The sequence below is a fragment of the Epargyreus clarus genome, unplaced genomic scaffold (assembly GCF_041222505.1).
Source record: "Epargyreus clarus isolate Ecla_fem2 unplaced genomic scaffold, WU_Ecla_fem_2.2 ptg000015l, whole genome shotgun sequence".
Lineage (NCBI taxonomy): Eukaryota > Metazoa > Arthropoda > Insecta > Lepidoptera > Hesperiidae > Epargyreus > Epargyreus clarus.
Window position 1 is genome coordinate 11,599,852 of NW_027332223.1, and position 18,438 is coordinate 11,618,289.

The window sequence follows — 18,438 nt, forward strand, 5'->3', positions numbered from 1 at the left end:
AAACAAATAATATAAAAAGTAGCATTTGTGTATTCGCATATAAGTAGTACAAAAAATGTTTTATTTTGTTTAACATTAAGAAAATAAATCTTTAACTTGATAAGTCCTATTTTATTCCAAACTATTTATTTGTCACACTGTGTGTTCACCTTTGTGTGTTTGTGATCACCGTTTAGCAAAGTTCTCGTTCATGTGTCGTTTGTCCCTTTGAATGTAGTGTCTGTTTGAATGAAGTCTGCTTTCAAGGGAGTCTGGTAGCTGACGAACTACATTAGCAGAGCGTGATTGGGCATTTAGTGGTCGGTCAGCGGGATCTTTTTCCGCTAATTGTTCGGCCACACGCCGTTCACGTTGCTTCTCCCGCTCAGCACCGGCCGCGGCCATCTCCGCTAACTTAGCGGCCTTTTCTTCTTCACTAAGACCACTGCGTTTGTTACTTCTTTCTTTATCATTTGAGGAAAATGAGTTTGGTCCATAAGTTTGCCTTTTTTCACTTTTATAATTATCCCTTGAGTTGCGTTCCCGATCATCTCTTGTATATCGATCATCTTTCGATCGATCTTCCCTCACATTTCTATTGTCTCTTGTTTGTCGATCATCTCGGGAATACCTTTCATCCTTTGGATGTCTTTCCTCCCTGGAATACCTGTCGTCTTTTGGATGTCTTTCCTCCCGGGAATACCTTTCGTCTTTTGGATGTCTTTCCTCCCTGGAATACCTTTCATCTTTTGAATGTTGTTCCTCCCTGGAATACCTGTCTTCCTTTGAATATTGGTAATCAGTTGTATATCTATTATTCTGCCAGTAACGATCCTCTTTTATCATACTACAACCTTCACGATCTGTGTTTGAATGTCGATCGTACCTTGCATCATGATCATCACTAGATTGTTGATCATCACTAGAATCACCACGATTGGCTTTCACATTAGATTTTGAAGTCTTCTTAACAGAGTGATCTCTTTTATTTTTTTTACTACTACATTCTTCATCACTTTCACTAGTAGCTCTCCTTTTTTTATCCGACTTACTTATTTTTTTTATTTCTTTTTTAGAACTATGTTTGGCCTTTGATTGCTTTTTGTCTTCTGAATCAGAGTCACTATCACTTGAAGTGTCTTTTTTCCTTTTAGCCTTTTTCTTCTTTTTCTTTTTTTTACTTTTTTCATCTGAAGATTCTGAGCTTGAGTCATCAGAGGCGAGTAATGTGGCTAAGTCGATGCCCTTCTTGCCGCTCAATGCTTGTAATTTTTCAGCTAACATATTATCAAGATCTTTATCTTTCTTCTTCTTCTTTTTAGATTTACTTTCCTTCTTATTTTCCTGAAATAAAATAAAAGTAATATACAAAATTAGGCCACATAAAATATATAAATCAAACTGACACAAACTTTGATAAAACTCTATTCCTACTCGAATATAAGGGCAAAAGTTGATGAAAGCAATCCTCCAAATAGAAAATAATTATAGTTTAAAAACTAAAAACAACACTAAAATTGCACAAGAAAAATCAATAATCCTGTTACTGTTACTCCTGGCGATACTGATGAGGAAAATGGGATGTAATTATTAATGTTGTCTTTTGTCATTGGTTCTTGATAATTGTTCAATATATTAAATTAATTGGACCGTTCAAAAGATATAAGAATAGAGTTCAAAAAATTGGTTACATACATACAGGTCAAGCTAATAAAAGTGTGGTAAAGAAAAGAGGTGTGAATTAGGATAATTTTTTCAAGCTCTAGTCTATTGATGGGGACTAGATAACTACCCTCTACAAACTCCAGACTAAAACTACTCAAGAATAGAAATAAAAATAGAAACCTGTTCCTTCCGTAACATCTCCGTAAGCCGTGCGCGCTGCACTGGATTATTCAGTAACGCGGCACGTGCTGCTCGTTCTCTTTCCTTCACTAGCAGTAAGGGGTCTTCGCGGATCTTCCTTGCCAAATCAACTTGAGCATCGCCAGTCATACTTAACATGCTAGAGCCAACCACTCTGCGGGAAACTGCGGGTATCTCGTCCACTTCAGACTTTCCTGCTTGCTCATGATTCTTGTCTATCGCTTTACCGAGCAAATATTCTTCTTGCTGGACTTTTTTATCTGGTTTCTGTAATGATAAAATTTGGGGTATATTGAACAATATTCTGTATGATACATTATATTGGACTTTGGAAAGTTCTATTGCAAGGCAATACACTAATTTGCATGATATAATACATATATGTATTGTAATGTCCTGATTGTTTGTGTATTAAGGCAAATTTAAATTTTAAATATTATTATAAAAATAAACATGTATACCCTGTGTGCAGTTAAAATACCTGAGAACTCAAACGTGGTGAAAGAAAATACCTACTCTGAGAACATGGTTGAAATAACTTCAGTGTCTCCCCCTAACCAAACTCTTTAGACCAGACCATATAAGCCCTTGACACTGCTATTAAAAGGTAAACACAGGTTTTAGGTAATAACTAGAGATGCGCCGAATATTCGTTTGGTATTCGGTATTCGGCATATTCGGCATCTTTTTTGCTATTTGTATTCGGCCGAATTATTCGGTTTTGGTGCCGAATATATTCGGTTGGACTATTTCTATTTTCTTGTATATACGACATGGTACAAGGACTAAAACACTAAACTTCCATAAGATTTATGTTATATTATAAGTCAAACTAAAATCCTATGAAGAATGTGTTGAATAAATTCGTCGAATATTATTCGGTATTCGGTTATTCGGTGAAACCAGTTTTCGGCGCATCTCTAGTAATAACAATAAATATAGTCGTAGTAAATGTATTCATTAGCACAATCCAATCTTACCTCATACATCCAATGCAGCCTATCATCGTTAGCAGCGCCCGCGGGCCCAAAGTTGCTCTTCGCGATGTGGTTGAGCTCCGCGCGCTCCCGCTCCAGCTGCCGCTCGTGCTCCAGCTCCACTATGCGCTTCTTCTCCTGCGCCGCCGCCTGCTCCGCTTTCCATACTCGTTCTTGATTCTTCAACGTGTTCGGATGCCATGCCTTTTTGGCATTCTACAAAAAAATAAACTCAATCATAACACGAAGAACATGTTTTTGTTATGCGAGTCTTACTATTGAAAGCACAACAAAACTACATACCAAATCTCCTCCCCCCATCACTCCAGTTGTTTATTTCATACGTATGACGTCAATAATTGCTAATTGATAAGCATTAATTTTCTTTGTAAATAAATAAAATGCTCAAATTACTATATAATTCGATCCTCAATTTTATTGAAAATCAGAAACGTCCGAGTCTTGAATTTCTCTTTAGACTAAGATGACATATAACACTGTCGAATTGACACTGACTCATAAGAAATGTCGATGGTCATAGCCATAGACAAAACAACAATTGAACATAGAATAATAATGCACAAACTTGATATAGATCGACAAACTTTTCTGTGCATATAGCGCTTTTCGGAAACAGCCAATAAAATGACAACCTATCAAATAATATATCACGTTATTTGCCGATAATATGATAATTTTTATCATTATTATTCTTCGATTCCTAAGAATCATGTTAAATATAATTGTTAATTATTTTCCATTACTTGGGTACTTTTCACAACCTAGCAACATTATGCTTGCCTTATTATGCACACACACAAAAAAAGTTTGTAGTTTTTGTATATCATTGGTCGAACTATAGCAACATTATGATTGCCTGTAGCCAAAATCTGAAGAACAGCCTACAGGTTACTATACTCTTTGCGCAGCCAACTGCCAAAGACTATAGATAGCAATCACCATCTTCACTTTTTTACTTAAAATATATTTAACTGTTTTATTATAACAAACAGTCGCTTATACATGGACCTAACCATCCATGATAATTGATAAAACAGGTCTAAAAATATTAGATGTCTCCATCCACACTTCTTTCCTTAGTCAATGATTATATATTTGGGTTTCCCAATTATTCAATGATCTTCTTTTTAGGTATGGCAGTTTCACTGCAATATTAATTTTTAATAAATAAAATATTTTTCGATCGATATAACATAACGCACCTTATAATTTACAGTCAAGTTAGTAAATAAGTGACAATACACATATATCACCTGAGTCTGGACGCTCAATTTATTCAACAGTTTGCTAACATAGTTTTATTTCTCATACACTTACTTATATATATTACAGACACATCACCGATATGTTATCAGGTAGGTACGTGTATTTAACGTTTACATTGATGCACTATCGCCTTTTTCGCGTTCAATTGCGTCATTGAACCGTGACCGGCGCTTAAAAATATGAAACTACCGTCTGATCACTGCATCTATCTAACTAGTGAAAAACACCTGTATCATAGATCGCTAATACTAAAAGTATCTAGTCTACTGAAGCCTTTATATTCCTAATTAACTCTTACTGATCGGAGAATGAAATAAAGGGAACTTAGTCATAAAAAATATTTTTCATCTGTTTTATATTTAATTTCCCCCGATTTTTAATTTCCAATTATCATACAAAAATAATGCAAATAAGTTTGCATATTGAATCACAAAGTGTAAGCATACAATGCCAAATTGAACAGGCTCTAGTTCACTGATCGAGTAATGCATTTTTTTATTCAAAGTAATATCAAGGTGTTAAAAGGACGTACGCGTACAGAGTTCTTAAAAGTTTGTCGCTCCACAATACCAAGGTCATTAATAAAATTTCAATCATAATACTAACCTTGGTCTTAAATGTAACTTTTCGGTGTCTATTTATTCCAGACATTATTAACATAGGGTGAAAAATGTTTCAGGACGCCAGAGAGCTATAAGTACGCAAGCATACGTAAATCATGTACAAATTGAGCGCTAGCACGTGGCTGATGATATGTAGGAGACTAGAGAACCATTTCAAGGTTCTCATAATATCCAAGTGCGACTCTGAAATGCTTATAAATCTGTCAGAATACTGGCCGAAAGCTGACAATATTATGGTTCATATTGGCTGTCCACAACGTCATGGTGATTTTCGCAAGGATTTGCGCATGTTACTAATTATGTATACCCTTTGATAACTAATTTTATTCATCAGAGTACCTATAACTCTAAGATACTTAACTGAAATGGTACGATGCTTATTTTCTCAATTTATGCCAGGAATAGAATTTTCATTGCAAAAAGCAGTAGTGACAACACATTTACTTGATACAACTACCTAATATTTGTAACTAATACTTATAAAAAATCGAGCTACAAATACTTGCACCAAAATGTTCCATGAATACAAGAAATTTATTTTTCGTGTCATAGTGTCCATCGCTCGTAAACGCTGGTCTATTTAAAATATAAGGAGCGATTCACCTTACACAGGAAAAATAATAAGGAGTTACTGGCAATAAACTGTAACGCTTTGAAGCTAATTTCCCATTAAAGAAATAATCATTACGCCTTTAGCCAACCATGTTCACTTTTTGTGAATATGTTCTGAATAGAACTCTAGCATGTTACATAATTTTAAATCTGCGTCTTGCGTTACACCATGTGTTGATAGACTTGTAACTTTGTTTTTTATTGTTAATTAATTATTAATTTATTTATTTACCTTGCGTTCACGAGGTCGGTCGTTCACATTATTATACTTCTTTGTAACCATAACAAGCAGGGCGTGCATGCGTCGGGTTCAGGTCAATGACTCTGTCTGTACTTACATAAGTGTTAAGCCTTTGACTTCATGAAAAAATAAGACAAAGTAATTGACAAATCAGCCATTAATCAGAATAGTGATTTTTATATATTTATACAGAAATACATAATAATCAACCAACAATTAGGTTTAGAATCACTTTTTAAAGAATATCATTTGCAATACTTTAAAAAAATCTGAAACGCCCTAAACTGGCATAAGCTTTGTCATTGTTTTGTCTATATTATCATTCCATAAAAAGCAATTAGCCTATTTTCGTAGTTGTTGTCATTAGTTTCGTAATGTCGTACTACATAACAAATTGTCAGCGTTTATTGAAAAACAACAAGCACTATCACTAAAGCCTTATACTTAATCGTCTAATTTCCGATAAACAGCACCAACTAAAAATGCTGTCAAGTTTCTGAAGTTCCTTCTCTACAGCAGATTTAATGTCACTGCTTGTAACTGTTCAGTGAACAGGTAGTGTTATTGTATTGTAACCTGTTACATATTTCAAACTATCCTGTAAAAGTTCGAAAGTGGACACTTACACGCCTTTACTGCGGTTGGTAGTAATACTGAACATGATCATCCCGATCTATGATATATTTTAAATTTCGGTGAATATGGCTGAACCCTTTGTGGTAAATTTCCGGAGGCAACATCGTCTCAACTCTTTCTGTCTAATAACAACACCAGCAGGCAGCAATGTTAAGCTGCCGTGTTCCACTTTAAGGCAACACAGCAGCTTCGCCCCTATGCTTGGCTCTTAGGGGTACCAAACCATTTTTGCGAACCTTATACGAATCTAATCTTATCTGGAGATGATTAACGCTGTCTATGGGCAGCTATTTACCATCACGTGGACTGAATGCGTTTACTACGTCAATATTATAACTAAAAGTTATTATAAAAAATGAAACCCGACTGTTGTCAAGCATGAAAACAACTACGTTAACAACAAACTAATTGCGATGGTCTGTTGCTATACCAAAATAGCTTGTAGATGACTACTTCATGTAGGTATTGTGCAGTGGCGTTCAACTCACACTCTATATTGGTTGACATTGCGCACGCAAGGGCAACTCATGGCCATGCGCAAGAGCGATTCTCAAGATTTTCATCTTAGTTCATGTATCATAAGTATTCTGAGATCATATTGGCGTTACAATTAAGTTATAAAAAATACTTTAAAATAGCAACGAATACTGCGAGTATTTTTATTATAGTATTTTATTTTAGACTATCTATGCACTTCAGGAAATTACGCGGAATGTATAATAAAGTAGGTATTTCATGTTTAAACGTTAAGCTTAGAAAGCTTACACATATTTAACTAGGTGTTGCTGTGCCAGATAAATAGATATTACGCTAGCGTTCACTACTGTTCGATATCAAATTTGCCAAAACTTATCTGAGATAAACGATAGATAACACTTATATCTACAGTAAGTGCATTCCTCCGAAACGTTTTATTGTTGCACATAGACATAGTATAAGCTTGTTACTACAAATGACGTCAAAATTTCAAATATTGGCAATAATCAGTTTTTACATTATTAATAAGTACAATTTATATTTTATTTGTATTACTTAAATATTTTATTACAACACTACAAATATCGGCGATGAAATTCTATTTGAATGTTTACATAGTAGGTATATGATGTACGATATTATGATAGATTTCCATAGATAAGTAAAGATTACTCACTCCTAACAAGAAAATGTACCCAGTTTTGAGAATTGAAATAGTTTCGTAAAAAAGTCTTGCTACGTCTCCGTGCTAAAATGTCCCTAAAATATTTGAAATAAATATTTATTTAGTACGTAAATTACGTAATTATTACGTAAATTTATTACGTAAGTTATTTATTCGTAAATTTTCTCTAAAAATGTTTTTATTTGTCAAGGATTCAAAAAAAGAACTTACTAAAATAAGCCGTTTGTGGCTTCATTCAATTTCAAGGCGGCGAAGTATCTTTACTAATCTATGTAGATTTCCCACAATAACTCGTTGATTGTTACTTTGTTCTAATAACATGCATTGAGCTCATTTATGTAGTACATCGAATCTTAACTCGTCTATCTCCTTACCTCAATATGCTATACTTATCAGTTCCTTCGTCATAGAACAAATATATATTTTACCTCCAAATATGCAACATTCATTATCTTTTGATTAGGTACGAGTATGTGTGAAATCAAGATGGACTTATTTAAATAAGTCTTTAAAACTAACCGTTTGAGTCATTGACAGTAAGCGTTCGATCAAATTCACGTCCTTAATTAATTATACTACATTTACCAATTCTTTCATACCCAATGTTATCAAATTTCGATCTTTGGTAGGTAACATTTAAATGGTTAATTATTAATAAAGAGCGTTTACCGTTGCCCATACGACAGATGTCTCTGTTACTAATCTTACATTGGGGAAAAGGGGGGAGGCTCGGCATATATCACGTTTTCTTCCACAAGAAAGGAAAAAAATAGTGTTAAATTTAATAAAGCATGTTTCTTTATTAAAATATGACCAAATCTTACACAATTTTAGTCTTAACTATTGTTAAATAATAATAAAAAGCATAATATAAAGATTTTCTCTTTTTAGAATCATTCTATAGCAGTTACCTTAGAAACATACATCTTGAAAAAAATAACAGATCTCACGACATCTAACCACGAAGAGAGGGTGGTCGGAAAATTGCTAAAAATAAGTCTCACATAATTAATGGATGCCCCCTAAGCGACAAAGAGCAGGTTTTGTTCATATTAGGTCAGACATATTGATTGTCATTATAATTTGAACATCAAGATATTTCAGTCGGCGAACGATAAAACTGTCTTGCCGTAAATAGGCCCTTAATATCGGCAGAAACTGTAGCATAGCAACTATGAAAAATGGTATATTGTTTTTTTTTCTCTATGAAGGTATTATCTATTATCTATGGCACGCAATAGACAAACAGGTAAACGTCACGGACAGGGTATTCACTATTCTTCTTTCAAAAACTTTTTGTCAAAAGTTCGTAGTTCGTATTCTAACTTTGAGTAATTTGTAAGCTATTTTACAGTTCACTTCAACTTATTGTAAAATACTACTTTCTATCTACTTGTAAATCAACATGAAGAACTTATCGAAAACCAATATAAATATGTATTTTGCAAATTGGTACCTGCAATGCCTGTACAGGCATTTTATAATTAGGTGAGTTTTATTTTTCTTTAAGGTAAATTAAATAGGCCTTAAAAAATTATACAAAAGCGCTTTTTTCGTGCTAATTTAAGAGGTAGGAATAGGATCGAATTTCACCTAATGAAATTAAAAAAAATAGCATGATTATTTTTGATGAATTTTTTTTTTTTTGGGAAGCTAGTACTTGCTCGTCACTGTTAAGAAATGACTATTTGTATGTACCTGTAAATGTGTGCAGTTCAATAACACATATTATTATACTTATCAATTTAGTTCGTTAACAATTTAAACAGGTATTTTAAAGTAGATAAAAATTTAAACGAGACAGAGTAGGTATAGGATAGACGACATACATAAATGTTTCATTGAATGTTAAATAAATAGCTATTTATAAACAAATACACGAGTTATTAAATACAAATACCTACTAAGAAGTGAGGACTAAGGAGATTGAAATATGAAGATAACGCACAGCGCGCCCGAGCACGGCGAGCGCCGAGCGCTGCGTTTGACCGTGCCGTGGCGCGGGTCAGTTGCGGTCGCGTTGAGGAAGGTTGAATCGGGCGCACGCGCCGGCTGGCCTCCCACCGCGGTTTCGAACGTTCAACGACCGTACAACGCGTGTCGACGCTTCGCCCCGCTCGCCGCGCTCGCACCCTCGCCTCGCCTTCCTACACCCTCCTCGGTCTCCGAACACTTTATATCACTTTCCACGCTTTGAGCCGTTTTAGGGCTTTCCGGCCTTATGCAATCAGCGAGGTTCGATCGACACCTAGAATTTGGTACAGAATGGGTCTCTCCTAACCTGCCTCAATTAGAAAACTATGCCTATTACAATTTTTATTGTCACGTTATCGCATAGAAATTTGAAACGCCGTTATTACATGCATTTATAACGTTTTCGTGTTAATTATCATGTTGTAGAACAAAAATATGTGGGAACTGTTAGGACACGCCCTGGTTTAGTATTTTATATAAGCCTCAGTTCATAACAAAGTATGTATGAAGGGCTAGGTAATATGTAATTGATACAGGTACATGGTTAATTCAAAAACATTTTCAAGTTTATTATTTGCTGACATAAGTATTTTTAAACTACAACAAATAAGTGAAAATGCGCAGACTATCAAATTGCGTCGTGTTCGAATAAATACATTATGTCAATTTATGTCGTCGTGTAGGTATTTAAATTATGCTACCTGCCTATTTTTTGCTTTGCATCCATTTTATGCGTTTTACGGTCTGATAATATTATCTAATATGCATGACCTATAGACTAAAGCCTGTGTAGCGACAAAATTATACACCAATAAAGAAAACGAAACGAAAATGTTACCTACAGGCTATGCCTGCGACTTCTTTCGAAAGGATTCAGAGTATAACGTCAATTATACTCGTACAACGCCATCTATCAAGTTATTTCTCCGCTCCGCATACACGTTTTTTGCAAAAATATTCGATGTACAGACACGCAAAGCTTTCTTATTAAATTTATTTATAGATAGATAAGTACGCCCCTTGCGAATTATCACAAAGTAGCAATATTTAAGTATGTGAATTTATAAGCAAGCAATTTAGAAAAGTATTATATATAAGCTGACGAGCTTACTATTTACTCATATTTTAGATATAGTTTCAAATACAGATTGTCATTGGGTCGAGGCACCGATGAAAACCGCATTTTATTATGAAGATAATATATAATTATCTACTTTATACTTTGTACGAAGTGTTCTATTTTTGTTTTTACAAATTTCTTTGATAAAAATTATCAATTTTTAATTCAGATATGATTTTTCCTGTCTATGCTAATCTTATATTGTTATATTACATGCGCGGTACCAAAATTTGTCTTACTACTTGTACAAGTATATTGTGATTCGATTTTCATTGCTAGAGTTTTTAAAAAGTTAGGCTACACTCGCACTGGATTGTTTCTTTGTATTATTTATGAAAGACCTCATCCATCTATTAATTTTTGCGGTTCGAGCTTAGAGGCATTACCGCCACCCCTTTGACGTCATTAATGGTGACTAGTAGGCATACATGGCATATAGCACTGGCAACAACGAAAGGTCTATCCAATATGGTTCGACCGGGATGTGATACTGCCACACCCAATTCTAACGCGAAGCAAAATTATGTATTTCAGTAAAAAGCCCCCATACGTTGCCAAGGCATCCGTGATCGACGTCTTATAATAGAACTTGTTCTATTGATAAGGAGGTAGTCACGGATGTCCATGGCCCGCAGGAGTCACTTACCATCAGACGGACTGCAAGCTAGTGTGCTACTCCCATCTCGTAAAAACAAATTTGTCACAGAAGTTACGTAAAACACCTGTTCCAATTAAGCTCGGTTTACTCAAGAATTCATGGCCATACTCGTATTTTGCATGCATAACATATATAAATTTTAAAATAACAATAAAGCAAAATAATTCGATCGCTTAAAAACGTTGTTGTTTGAAATACAATCCAAATCTTCCCCACGTGTAACCATACTCGGGCCCACAAGTGGGGCACAAAGATTTGCAGTCAAGTCAATTATATGATTAGTGTCAATAACGAATATGAGATGAGAGCGATACTAATATGAAAAACCGGTGGTATGTACGTCATCTTGGTTTGGATAAAAACTTTTAATTAAATTTTCATAATTAATATAAGAAGGTGAATTTATGTAGTGAAGAAACTACACAAAAACGTTATGAATTACAGGAAGCTGTATGTGTTTATTTTATTTAAGAATAATTTAGTTAATAACATTAAGAAGTATATTGAACTTTATTAAGTACGAGTATATTTAACACAATCGTTCGTTGAATATTGATAAAAGCAAAGAACATTTTCATGCTTACCTTTGTACAGGTATTTTCATTCTGTACAAGTACATAATAACGTATGTAGCATTGCGGTGTGGAATGGAAGGACTCACACCCTCACATTCTTAGGTACCCGTAAATATCTCAATTTAAATGTACTTAGTATCTTTTACATTTAATGAAGTTATGTTATTTTATTTACTTACTTGTTTTGTGTATTACTTAGCGGTAACATATCAATTTATTAAAATATGTAACGCCATGATGTTAACATTTTCAAAATATTTACGTATTATTTATTCCCTTATATTTAATATCTTTGTATGTTATCTACTTTGGAGGGACTTAATTTCAAGTAGCGTTTCCTACAAAATCCGCCTCTCTACCTGTATCGAGTTAAATAATGGATGAGCAGACATGTGAATATTTAGTTATGTAAGACGTATCCGTTACTAGTCTTTCTCTTATAATATTAGTATTATATCTCTTATCATCTATATATTAGAGCTCAGCAACAAAATGTATACATTGAAGTGTATATCATAATCATATTGTCCTAGACAGACAAAATAGAAACATCAGAGGAAGCGGGCGGGAGGAGGCAAGGTGACACACCACGCACGCGCAGTGTAGCGGAGAGTTCACACGCGCGCCGAAACCGCGGTGGGCCTCCACGTGTACCCCTCCCCCCGCGCCGCCGCGCGCGTTGCCCGCTACCCTCTCCAACCTTCAACAAAGCCGCGACCGTCTATCGTATGCCTATACACATTATAGGACAACATATGCGATGGTGTGGTATTATTACTTCCACAATCGAAATGAACGAGTGATAAATTAATTGCATAGGTATTTTCACTTATCGGTAAATGAATTTTATGCAACATTATTTTTAAAATACGTATATCGGCGTATTTTTATTGTTTATCGAGGTGATGTAACCGTGTAACCATTTAAGTCACATCAAATCAGAATGAAGTACCTATAAGAATATTATAAGAAGTGAACAAGACATACGGTTAATGTAGATATTTAATGAATATTATCTATTTAGAAATTTTGCCAATAATATTTAGATATGTAACATTCTCGGTACATAAAGTAAATAGTAAAAATACACGTAGATCAATGTTGCGCGAGACAAATTGAAAATGTTTAAGCGTACATGTATGATCATTGTATATGTGATCGCACTACCTACGTAAATAAAGCAATAAATCAGCCTACCTATATCAAATGCTTAAAAATAATGTACTTATTATACTATAGGAACTATAGCTGCTGTGACACGATTCACCCACACATCTACGTGGTCCAACAGGCGCGAACTTTACGGTGTAGCTACGATATTGTGTAAATGTGTGCGTGCCCGTAGAAGAGAGCGGAGGATATGAAACATGCGCTGGCTCGAAGCTCGCAAATTCCGCATTCGGCCGTGGACGGTCCGTGGAGCGCACGTTCGTTCGTCCGCCTAAATTCTAGTACACAACCTACACCAACATTGACGCCATTGAACCACATTTCAAGAAAGTTACAACCGTCATCAGTGAACATGATAGGTAAGAAATCCTAAGTTGTCTTACGTTCTATTTTATTCTAATCAATAATCATTATTATACTTGTATTTCATATTAGAATCTTATTGGAGACTTTTATAAGTTAACGTTAATTACCTTATACATTAAAAAAAATATTCTTATTGGGGAGATCAAGTCCACATATTGTGCAATTTATATGTTACTTTGTATGGTTTCGCATCTAATTGTCTTTTTTGTTAAAACAATTGCCTGTTTGTTATCCTACAAAGTGTCTTTATTAGGTAAAATCGTTTGATATTCAGAAAGTGAAACAAGTACATAAGGAAAACGATAGGGATATAACGAAAGTGGGGGGGTTGCGGGTGGGTGCGGGGTACGATACAGTGCGGCACGGGGTCGGTGGCCCAAACACGTGGAGGCCCACCGCGGCACTATCTCGCCGAAACCGCGGTACAGGCCTCCACGTGCCGTCGGAGGACATTCACTTTGCCACGTTCTGCTCCCCCCTTTCAACCCGCACCCCTTTATGGTCGCTGTATATGCATCCTGATATTCCTGACCGGCCCGTGCACATGCCGTCCACAACAGACACTGCGCTGTGAACGATTGGCGCGGAATTACGTGTGCTCTTAAACTAATTAAAAAACAATGTCCCGTTAAACAAGACAAAGTAGTACCTATGGATAATTTCAACTATTGTAAACAAGAACCGTATGTTTCTACAGGTGAAGAAGAACGCGTACACCAGTGTGGCGAATGTGGCCTGACGCTTTCAACGCGCAGCGCGCTCACAGCTCACGCCCGTTCTCATCGAGTCGCCGCTGATGCTCATCGGTGCGACGTTTGCCATAAAACATTCGCCGTACCAGCGCGGCTCGTTCGCCACTACAGGACCCATACTGGCGAACGTCCCTTCGAATGTGAATATTGCCACAAAATGTTCAGTGTGAAAGAAAATCTGCAAGTGCATCGACGCATACACACGAAGGAGCGACCTTATCGTTGTAGCGTTTGTGGCGCCGCTTTCGAACACTCTGGAAAGCTTCACCGCCATGCACGAATTCATACTGGAGAGCGACCCCACGCGTGCCCTCATTGCCACAAGACCTTCATCCAGTCTGGACAGCTAGTAATTCACCTGCGGACGCACACGGGTGAAAAACCGTATCGATGTCCAGCGCCAGGCTGCGGAAAGGGTTTTACGTGTTCGAAACAGCTCAAGGTGCACTCCCGCACGCACACGGGAGAACGCCCTTATACTTGTGATATTTGTCTTCGGGACTTCGGCTACAACCACGTCCTAAAGCTACATCGTTTCCAGCATTATGGCGAACGTTGTTACCGTTGCACAGTGTGCGACGGAACGTTCAATACCAAGAAACAAATGGAAGCTCATATTTACAAGGAGCACGGAGCGGAGACGCCTCGTGCCGCACCCCCACAGTACACCGTGCCGGGTGTTGTGAACGGTGGCGGTATGTGTGACATCGTGGACGCGGCCCTACAGCAATTGCCGCCCACCCCACCGAGCTCTCCCCCATCGCCCCCTTGTCCCACAATGGCGTCAATGCCAACGCAACCTACTTCTTTAGTGGCGCCCGCCCCTACCCTTACCCCCGCGCCATCCCCACCCACATCCAATTTACAGTTTACACTTGCACCTTCTTCACTTCCTCCACGAAAGAGAAAGCTCATCCCCCAAATCGATTCCTTCGACGTGCCTACTGTACGTCATACTTCGGTAATACAGTTTGCGCCGCCAGCCGCAGAATCGTTGTAGCATCCATTGTTCTTAAATGTTGAATTTTCATGTATGTAAAGGCTTTGTTCTTATCTAATCGATAGCTAAATAAGAATTTTGTGAGAAGTTTGTTTGTAGACCTAGTTTAGAATGATACATTGAGTGATGATTGTTCGTCGTATTTAGTCGAGTACAGTATCTGATTTTTTAAACTAAAGCTATTTTAATGATTGTATTGTAATCTTGAAAAGACTAATTAGCTGTTTAAACGCATTGCATTGTGCCGTTAATATCGGTAGAATAAGTTTTGTATTTATCTATTACGTGTTAGGGTTAATATTATTATTTAAGTAAAAAGCAGTAAAATAAAATAAAACCGAGTTTATTTTCTTTTTTTATCCATTATTATTTTCATTTTAATTTTTATTTACAATTTTAACGAGAGTTATTGCTTAGCTCTGAAAAATCACTTTGATTTTAGTTTTCTTTTATACATAGAACATAATTTATTTTCATTTTTTTTTCCAAACTAGCACGTCAATCACTAAAACTACAAACACTACAATAACATATAAGTCAATTTCTGAACTTATGTTGTTTGTACATCCTTTATTAAAAGCTCAATCGTAGTTCTTTGTTTATATGTAGGTATGAGCTAATCTAAAGACTTTGATGAGACTTCGAGTTAAAGTAGAAAACTTTCCATTAATTTATAGATGGAAAATGTTGAAAGTTCCTCAGTTTTAAATAAGTAAAGTAAACGTAAAGTGCAATAAGCAAATTGTAACACTTTTTTATTTTTGTTTTAAAATAAAAAAGTATTTACATGGTCCTAAGACGAAAACATTGATTTTCACGAGAACAAGAATAGAATAGTAACGCAGGAATTACTGTAATTTGACGACCCGCGAGGCGGAGCCATCGCTATACCAGTCTGAGCGCCAGACAGATATCTAAATGATGAATTTAGATGTTTGTTCTGGGTCTGGGTGTTTGTATATGTCCATGGCACCCACGCTACGGAAACCTAGTGTGGAACTAAGAGTGTAAAAAGCGTTTTTTTCCGCCTCTGATTACTTTTAAATGTCTTGAATTGGTGTGGCCTAGTTTTATACTTCCTTTTAAAATCATTTATTGCTAAGAGAAACATATAACCCAAAAAATATATTATTAAAAAATAAGAGCCTTATATAAATAAATATAAGTTGGTTACTAATAAATAAATATAGCACACCACTACACGTTTCTCTTCATATTCTCATTGTGCGCAGTAACGTCAATTGATCAATGTTATTTACAGGCATGAGCGCTTGGGCGCAAATTTTTGAATAATAAGCCGAGTCGTGGCCAATCCAAACTTTTTGCAAATGGCTGCGCAATATTTTTAGGAACTGCATGGTGGCTTGAATATGAAGTGGCATGCTTATACGTACAGGCGCAAAATTTCAGAGTCTACGTTCCACCCGACCGAGATTTTAGTGCCCGTTTATAAGCTGAGACACCTTTAAAATAGCCTTTTAGTCAGGGCCTCAAAACGAGATTGGCGATCGGAGTACCTATAGTAGTTATATAGTAAAAACCGTGAATGTTCTGAGGTTTTAAAATTGATCACTTTTAGAAAAAATACGCATTGATTTATCTTCAGACAAACCTACTTTTTATGATCAGAAAAATTCTGGTCAAATGAATATTCTAACCTTAATCTAAAGCTATTTCTATTTTTTTTAATCTTCAAATACCTTTTTATTACATATAATTTACGCATTATAAAATACGTTTATATTTTGTGAATATAAGGTACTTTTTCACATAATATTCACAGTCACCCCAGTTTACTCGATTGTATACATATCGATGTAGTAATTCATTAACATTGTTTATGACTTAGGTTTAGCACGCACTGCGAAACTTAAACGGAATAGAAATAGCTGAAAGCGCAAGAACGCATACGAACACGCACTGCAGTTGACTTTTGGCTTAATTTTATTTCTAATGTACTATCAGTGATTTCTGCTCCACAGCATATGTTGTGGCGTTAGTTTTATCACTCGCCCATCGACACTGACTATAAAACCGAATGCGGTTAAACTTAATGCTTCTGCCGCCATACTATTACTAATATGGGCCACAAAAATACGCGCTTAAGGCGCTTAAACAAACCGCGATCGAAATGTAACAATTTACGTTTTTTTTAATCAGTTATAGTTCTTGCCAAAATGCTAGTCCGCTCTGAAGTTGTTGCGAGCAGAAGTAGTCATACAATTTACTATGACGACGCGATTCATTTCTATATTCAGAATTCAAAGCAGACTAGCAGTTTTACGCGGACTATACTGAAAAAGGCACTAATGCGTGCACTTGTATAGAAAGCAATGTGTTACATTTTTTTGCGATTTCAAACTTGCGGTTCAACGCGTGCTTTTAATATGCGCGTGCGTAGTGCTAAGCCGTTATATTTATCTACTATTGTGAAAAAGTACTTACTACTGTTTTATACGTAGGTATAATTTTTCGAAATGACGTAGTACGATTCTGCCAAAAATGTTTACGTTGCGTCCATTTATATTTTGATTGAGAGTTAAACTTGTAAAACACGAATACCCTCATTGTCATATTGAATGCCTTGATCTCTATATACCAGGCCTGTAACTGGACTTCGAAATCTTCGTTTTTTACGTACTATTTCCAAATTGCACTTTCACTACTGAGGATATATACTCGCACCATTTATTTAATTTTAGAACATTGCATAAAAGTAATAAGACTAAGAAAAAAATAAACTTACATACTTTATAGAATAAGGAATACTTTATTATAATTTAAAAATGACGTTAATCGTTAATTTTATTTTTACTAATTATTAACTGTCAGTGAACTTGTTGACAAAACTTGTCATTTATAGTCCGACATACTTTTCTATGCGCCAGAGGCGCCACTGGCTACATTTGTTAAAACTATCAAAAAAGTGGAAATTTTTAACGGCTTTTATTTATAAATTCCTAAGAATAAAATAAGTTCTACTATTTTTTTTTTGTTTTTATTTATTTTTTTAGTTGGGGAAACTGAAAAATCGCGTTGAATGAAGTTGACAACAAAATATAGCCATAGACAATAGAACATGTTGTCAATTTGACACGGCTAATGAGGTCCATGAATAATATCTTACAAATTGGGTACCTGATACTAATAACAATAAAATATGAAATATGTTCGATCCTTATATATGATAGGTTATAAGTAAACATAAATTATGCAATATTTAGTTTAATTCTAATGCATTCGAAGGATTTTAATTTTTAAAAAGATATTTTCGATTTTTTATCCGTGGAGTGCAAATTCAAAAACCTCGACGGTGCTGCTTGAAATGTCATGTGACGTCACCACACGAATAATAAACAAGACAAATAATAATTTGCACGACTCATGATGCGAAGCATCAGAGAGTGCTTTACGGTCGAAAAATTTTTTTCGCTTCATTT

The 18,438-nt window shown here is 35.6% G+C and overlaps 2 protein-coding genes across 2 annotated transcripts; one reads left to right on the top strand and one right to left on the bottom strand.

The window, feature by feature from the left end:
* Positions 1–12: 12 nt before the first annotated feature.
* Positions 13–3,327, bottom strand: Cwc25 (CWC25 spliceosome associated protein homolog). The gene is made up of 4 exons (XM_073080771.1): positions 3,126–3,327; positions 2,826–3,038; positions 1,825–2,112; positions 13–1,323 (listed from the first exon to the last, which is right to left on the bottom strand). Exons 1-4 carry the CDS (start codon positions 3,141–3,143, stop codon positions 166–168), a joined length of 1,677 nt encoding a protein of 558 aa, XP_072936872.1. The 5' UTR covers positions 3,144–3,327; the 3' UTR covers positions 13–165.
* Positions 3,328–13,000: 9,673 nt separating this feature from the next.
* On the top strand, positions 13,001–15,357 carry Kr-h1 (Kruppel homolog 1). The gene is made up of 2 exons (XM_073080774.1): positions 13,001–13,239; positions 13,944–15,357. The coding sequence occupies exons 1-2, from the start codon at positions 13,071–13,073 to the stop codon at positions 14,996–14,998; spliced, it is 1,224 nt and encodes a 407-aa protein (XP_072936875.1). The 5' UTR covers positions 13,001–13,070; the 3' UTR covers positions 14,999–15,357.
* The last annotated feature ends 3,081 nt before the right edge of the window (positions 15,358–18,438 follow it).

What these genes read in the sequence shown, in the direction of transcription:
- Cwc25 (XM_073080771.1), bottom strand. An exon ending in GGCTGCATTGGATGTATGAG is followed by an intron (nt 2,113 to 2,825) that starts GTAAGATTGGAT and finishes TTATCATTACAG; the next exon opens with AAACCAGATAAAAAAGTCCA. An exon ending in AGATGTTACGGAAGGAACAG is followed by an intron (nt 1,324 to 1,824) that starts GTTTCTATTTTT and finishes ATTTTATTTCAG; the next exon opens with GAAAATAAGAAGGAAAGTAA.
- Kr-h1 (XM_073080774.1), top strand. Translation starts at nt 13,071, where the DNA reads ATGAAACATGCGCTGGCTCGAAGCTCGCAAATTCCGCATTCGGCCGTG. An exon ending in GTCATCAGTGAACATGATAG is followed by an intron (nt 13,240 to 13,943) that starts GTAAGAAATCCT and finishes ATGTTTCTACAG; the next exon opens with GTGAAGAAGAACGCGTACAC.